We start from the raw sequence: 7117 nt of genomic DNA, 5'->3' as shown, positions 1-7117 counted from the left end.
AAAAAAATAACAGGAAAACGTGTCTTTAAGATAATTAAACTTTATTATATACTTTATATACTAATATTTTACTAATAACCAATTAGATGATTTTTACAATTTCAATGTAAGGATAGGGGTAAGACTTTTCAAATTTAAAAATTAAGAGTAATTAAGTTAAGACTATAAAATAATTAGCAATTTATTTACTAATATTTAATTACTTTGATTATGATTTAGTACAGGGGCAAAATAGTAATTCAACTTTTGCCAAACTTTCTTCCCATTTATAATAATATATTATATTAACACAACAAACTTCATCACAAATAAGGGCTGAGGTATAGCTCAAAACTTCACACATCACTCTTGATTGAAGAACTATAATTGGTCTGATCGTCATAATATTTTGACCACAACATTACACCACCATACTTGGAAGAGTTTTTTATTGATGGAAGAACTTGAGAAGTGAGGTCATCAGCAGGGATGAATCCACTGCCAGCAGCTGCAGGAGCGGCTGGCAAGCCGAGGAAAATCTTTTTGGCAGGGATATCTGCAGTCCACTGTTCCCATGCAGCTTCAAGATTGCTAATATCACTAGAACTGTATTGACAAGGAGGGTTGTTATAGAATTGAACCAACATAGTCGAAAAGGCCTGTTTTTAAGGCATTTCCAATCCAAGCATCAGGGAATGGACACTGAGGGGCTGCTGTTAAGTAAACTTTCTTGCCCATACTGCTATACGCAGAAAGAGACTTGGCAAGTACATCCCAGTACAGATTTGTTCCTCCTTCAATATCAAAGTCTATTCCATCTAAAACAGCATCACCAAGTGGACGTGTTGTCGATTGTCCCCCCAAGAAGTTGTTCCAAAGATAAGTGGCAACTTCCCTAGCATCATCAGCAGAAGCAAGATAGTAGCTCCCAGCTCCACCTCCAATTGACAGCATCACTTTAATTCCTTTGGCTTGGCAGGATTTTATATCTGTGCTTAATTTGGTACACTCGCCAACATTTGGATTACAATGACCAGATAGATCTATCATTGGTTGTTGACCATTTCCAAAGGTTGGCAAAAAAGCTATGTTCACAAAGTCATAGTTCTTTGTGGCACAGGTTTCCGCCAGAGTTCCTTCACCTCCATTCTGACCCCAGTAAATAGCAATTCCACCAGCATCACAAGAAGCTGCTAGTACTAGAATTACTATAGAAAATAATGCAAGTGATCTATTAGATTGGACTTCCATTCCTTGCTGATTTTGCTAAATTTTGAAATGACTTCTTTAGAAAAAACTATAAAGCTGTTCTGCTTTAGAGAGCATTAGATCATTATTGCTTTTTATAGGATGAAAATTTACTTACTCAGACTGCTACTTTGTGCTTATTATGCTAATTAAAGCGTGGCTTCACAGTTAAGTAGTTTACATTTTATTTAAGTTAGAGGATTAATCTTTGGTTTGTTCTTCTGGATTTGCTATTATGTTGTCTTTTACCGATTGTCTTATCCTAAAGTCTTGGTGATGTTAAAATAAAGGCAAAGTTAGTCCTTCTAAATAAAACTATAGCTCAATGAAAAACTTGATTTCACATTTGAATGTTTAGTCTCATAAACTTTGAATTTAATAGAGCCATTACCTAGTGTATAGACTTAGTGCCTACATATTTAGTCTACTACTATGGGAACTCATTCAAATTTTCGACATCCACTGTTATCATTAACTGTCTATAAACTAGGGACTGCAACAATTGTGCAGTCTTCTGGTGTTGGCTCTCCAAAATTAAACTTCAAATGTTGAAACACACTTAGAGGTTTGGCATAGCACAAGTGAGATAATTGTTGAGACATGAATTCTTGAATTGCATATAGAAAGAAGTATATAATATGAAGAACGATTTTTTTCTAATCCTGTTCTACTAGTGGTTAGGACTTTCTTTTCATATCGAAGATGGGTTCAATACCATAAAGGAAAATTTAATCGCTCAGGCTACTTACACGCAACCTCTACTTACTCGTTCAGACTTCACGGATAGTAAGTCTGAAATGGATTGTAGTAACTTAAGAAGCAACAATAGTATTTTTACTGAACGAGCTGCTATATTGCTTCAGTAGCAGAAGTGTTTGTTTCTATTTCTTGTTATTCACTTGTTCAATACAGCAGCAAATATAGGCTTGTTTTGGTATATGCATAAATCACTTATTCTCCTCAACTTACACTTCACCATTCTTGTGTTGATTATTGGGGCCTCAATTATGGTTCATAAGATAAACAACTTTCTTTTGTTTGGTCAGAATAGACAATTATGAATTCATATGATGGACAATGTCTGATTGAGATTGCTGATATTTGGCCTTGATATTGCCATATGTTGTTCTATTTTTACTAAACAAATTGGCACCTAACTAATAGGCAATTAGTCAGCAGACAAGTCCTGTTCCTTTGTTCAAACCAGTAGGGGACCTTTGTAAATCAGTTCCTATGTCAGTTTCTAGCCTTTGATTCTGCTTTTTCTCCTAACAAACTAGGGACCCCAGTTCTGTCTGTTGTCTCTTCTTTTCTCTTTTTTCCTTCATTTCTTTTCCTTTTATAACAATTTCAAGATTCTTTTAGTTTTTAATACACTAATGTAATACTGGAAAAGATAAAATCATTACAACTCCAAAAATCTGAGCTTTTAACTGTTTAAAGCATCTTCATTTTATCCTACAAATGACAGGATTCCTCATCCTTAACTCTACCTGTATGAGCTCGTTCACATTGCCAGTCTCAAGTCCGTATAAAGGAGTAGAATTGCTGAGTGTCAAATGTCAATCCAAAACAATCTTTAAGGTAGGGGTAAGGCTGTGTATATCTTACCCTCCCCAGACTCCAGACCCAACTTATGGAATTATACTGAGTTTATTGTTATTGACAAAATTCCTCTTTCAGGGTAATAAAGCATTTTCTACTAGAATTAAACGGATCTTCTTATAGAAATAGAACAAAAAGTCATGATCTTCGAGGCAATAAAGACTGAGAAGATTGACTCAAGAACGAATTTTTGTATAACTCGGACCTAACCATGAAGTAAGAAGTGATGGGAACGAATAGACGGAACTTGTGAATGCAAAAGATTCTGCAATCAAGAATTGACTTTTTTTAACTCTGTGTTATCAACCTTTACTAAGTTTTATAATAGTTTACCTATAGTTGCATTTGAAACCTTTTGGCTACATTCTGGGGTCATTATCTTTGGTCTTTAAATATTTCATTGCTTTTCTTTTTCTGCTTCATAGCTTTCTTTTGTCTATTTAACTCTTAACAGTCAAGAGACAGATAATACTAATACTTTAAAACAATCATTTTTCTACTAGAAGCATGTAGGAAGCTACAATTTAGTTGTATAAAAAATGGCAAAGGGCCAAATAATATCACTATCTATAGCATGGCCAATGGCTTCAACATGTCTGCTAATACTTGCAAAATTTTTTTTAATAATATCTCTTTTTCCATTTCCTGCAGAATACGAGTATCATATGTCATCAAATTGGCCTTTAGTAAAATTTTAGTCAAAGAACCCTTTAATAAATTAATCTGAGAATATGAAGAATTAAATATAAATAATACATTAATTTGAAATATTTCTTAAAAAATTATAGATACAAAGTGGAGCTATCACTAGGGATTTTATTAAATGCTAAAATTATTTGATTTAGGATCATGGGATTAACAATTCTTTGCAGCTATGCATTTGTTGTTTTTTTAGCAAATGTTAATGTTGTATTTAGTTGGACGGCATGATAACATTAGGGGCTACATATATAGCCAAAAAAAAAAAAGAATTCAAAAGATGAAATAATTACGTAAATATGAAGATTACTTTCACAAAACCAAAAAAAAAAAAGAGAGAGGAATTGTCCTAATTAATTACTTGTTAATTTGATATGAATGCAACATGTGTTGCTGTTTGAATTATTATTTTTTTAAAATTATGCAATATTGTATTTATGAAATTACTGTAAAACATGCTCACGTGAGAGCCTCAATCCTCAGCCAAGCATTTTATTTTTATACAAATTTAACTTATATACATCGACAGTTTACAGTATTTTAATTTATCGTAGCGGGTAACCCGTATACTCTTTTATATAAACATCTCATTTCCCCTTCTCCTTTCTTCACTTCACATATTATATAGTACTATTCACCATGGAAAATTCCCAACCACCTCTTGCCACAGAGAGTTTTTCATATAGCTGGTTGTTGAACAGAAAACCTTCCATTGATGGCCTAACAGAATCTCCTAGACCTTCTTATAGTGATGATGATCATGATAATGATGATGAAGAAGAAGATATGAAGTTTATCGCTTACTCGAAAAGATTCCTAGAAGAAGCTCAAAACTTCAATTTTGATGTTCATCCTGTTTCTGAATCTGTCCACGCTGATGAAATCTTCTCTCATGGACACATCATGCCTCGATATCTTGATAAATCAAAGATTGAATCTTTTCGCGAAGCCTTAAACAATTTCAATATAATTTCATCAGTACCTTCAAGTAGTAGTACTCATCCCACACCACGAGTTCCAGATTCTACAACCAGTACTCAAGCTGATTTTCTTGAGAAATGGAGGAGATTTTCGCGCAGAGTGTTGGTTAAATGGTTTGGATTCATCAGGCCAATTTCCAAAAGGATATCAAGTTCAAGAAAAAGTACAGCAAAAGTCGATGATCTTCAAAGAAAAGTAAGTGAAATTCAAAGCTGCAAAACTACTGATTCTCCTCCTCATCGAATAATGAAATCTCATTCTGTTGTTGATTGGGCTGGAAATCGTAACGATCAAACAAGTAGAGTTAAGACATTGAGAAAGGTGAAAAGCTGGAGCAGTATTAAGTCACCACAGGCTGCTTATAATTCCCCTATAAAAAGTCCATCCTATGATCATTCTACCGCGGTTTCTGATGCAATTCTTCATTGTAAAAGATCATTTGGTATGTTAACAGAGCCTGATATCAATCTTGATGATCATTTTGACAACAAGAACCATTACTAGAGCTGTTTAATTTACCATAGATCACTCAGATTCACTATTTTGTACAATTCTGAGGTGAAAAAAAAAACATATCATAGTTATTAGGACTTATTTTGTGTAGACCATGTTAATAATACTTTTGTTTCTCTTATCTTAGTTTGTCATTTTGAAGTCAAAATTGAAGAATGGTGTTATAATTGAAATGAAAGAGTGATTATACACTATTGTATACATGTATTATACATTCATCGGCTATTTTTAGTTTAAGCAGTTGAATAGACGGAATATTTATTTAGATTAATCCTTCTTCTTTTTTTTTTAATGGTGTGGGGATAAGGTTGTAAATTGTCATCAGGACCCTCACATAGTCTCATTTTTTTTCTCTCTCTCTTTTTGTTCTTTACTGGAGATGGTCTGTGCCATTTTGTGGAGTAGCTGGGAGGGATTTTGATGAAAGGCCCACCACTACAAGTTAAAGAGTTTTATATTGGTTGAATTAATGGAGTATGATATCACATTTTGCAATCCCTAATTTTTTTTTAAAAAAAATCACAGTACCTCCATAAACATCAACTAATCTTTTGATTCATAGGGTGACATATGACATACCTCATAAAGAGAAATTAAGAAATGTAACCCTGCTACATCAAGTCTAGATTGCTTCGCCATTGGTTCTAGGATATTCATGATTAAAATTTACGTGCACTTGATGTTTACACTAGCCTAATGAATATGTGACATATCTTTATATACATTTTTACTTTAATTTACAACTTAATCATAGTAAATTTAGTAGAATCTAATGTAATTAAGTATCCAGTGTGAGTAAGCTTTTACTATGTTTACGTATCCAATTTCAAAACACTTAGGCACAATTATAGAGAAAATGACCAAAAAGGGCCCCTCATGCTTGAGAATAGATTCAATATGGTTTCTCTTTCTTTAAATTTGCCAAAGAAGAGAATTTTTTTTGTCTCCATCAGTTAACTTTGGTTATTAAATTTAACATAAAAGGTGATAAAAAGAGAGAAGGTTAATTAAAGCAATACAAAAAAAGTTCAGCAAGAATATAATTCTAGGTGGGAAAATTTGTGTGTTCACATTACTAAATTATCTGCATAACTATTCCATTTCTATAATAAGTTGTGAAAATAGACAATTACAATTCACAATGCCCTCTAATGATTTCCTTATTATAGTTAGCATTTATTCCCATTCACTTTCGTTTTCCTTTTCATAACTACTTAAATTCACTGCATTTAAGCTATGAATCTTTCGAAAATAATCTGTCTACCTCTTTGAAATAGGAGTAAGGTCTCGTTTACTCTACCCTTCTCAGACTCCAAGACGTGGACTTGTTCCTAACTGTTTGGCTATCTAAAGTGTGACACTGAACCCAAGAAAGTCTACATAAGTGCTAAAACTTTCTTTAAAGAGAAAGCTAATTCTGCATTGAGACAGAAATCATGTTCAATTGGTGAAGGAAACAAAGAAAGACACAAGAGGGTCCCATGAATGGCATTTGTTAGGAGAAAATCCAAGATTTTATCCCCATCACTTTTTTGTTTCCATGCAAAAATATTTGTTTTCTTATCCTTAACACATATATGTACAACTATGCACTCCTATCAAGAAGGGAAACACCACAAATTTGGCTCTTTTTTTATGGCATTTGAAATTTGAAAAAATAGAAAACATTGATTTTGCTTCTTTTGAGATTTTGAGGAGGGGACCAACGTAACGTCCTAAGCTACTTGTCCCCGCTAAATGTTTTAAGCATCCTAATATTCTTTATCTCAATTACCAACTCACTTTTAAGTGGTGCACCTTTAAACATGACTTTAATTTGTCTATCTTACATACGTGGAGTAATTAGAACTCTTTACAAAAGATGGTGTTATATAGAAAATTAGTGAGTTTGATACGTAATCAAAAGTTATTATTTTAAAATAGAAAATATATATAATCTAGACAAATACTATGAGAGATAGGAGCAGAGTAAGGGGTGATCAAGATGAAGGACGTTGGAGAGTCGGAATTACACAATCAATGTTGAAGAAGTTGTTTTTCTTATTTTTTAGGAATTTATTTTATAAAAATAACACTACACACACATTTAAGA

The 7117-nt window shown here is 32.9% G+C and overlaps 1 protein-coding gene and 1 pseudogene across 1 annotated transcript; one reads left to right on the top strand and one right to left on the bottom strand.

Annotated features, from left to right (window-relative positions):
- Nucleotides 1-298: 298 nt before the first annotated feature.
- LOC107029643 lies at nt 299-1512 on the bottom strand (annotated as a pseudogene).
- A 2542-nt stretch (nt 1513-4054) lies between these two features.
- Nucleotides 4055-5217, top strand: LOC107015064 (probable membrane-associated kinase regulator 6). The gene has a single exon (XM_015215231.2). It carries the CDS (start codon nt 4171-4173, stop codon nt 5014-5016), a length of 846 nt encoding a protein of 281 aa, XP_015070717.1. The 5' UTR covers nt 4055-4170; the 3' UTR covers nt 5017-5217.
- The last annotated feature ends 1900 nt before the right edge of the window (nt 5218-7117 follow it).

This window comes from Solanum pennellii, chromosome 1, assembly GCF_001406875.1.
Source record: "Solanum pennellii chromosome 1, SPENNV200".
Lineage (NCBI taxonomy): Eukaryota > Viridiplantae > Streptophyta > Magnoliopsida > Solanales > Solanaceae > Solanum > Solanum pennellii.
The sequence above is the reverse complement of the archived record's forward strand: the minus strand, read 5'-3'. Positions and strand labels throughout refer to the sequence as shown.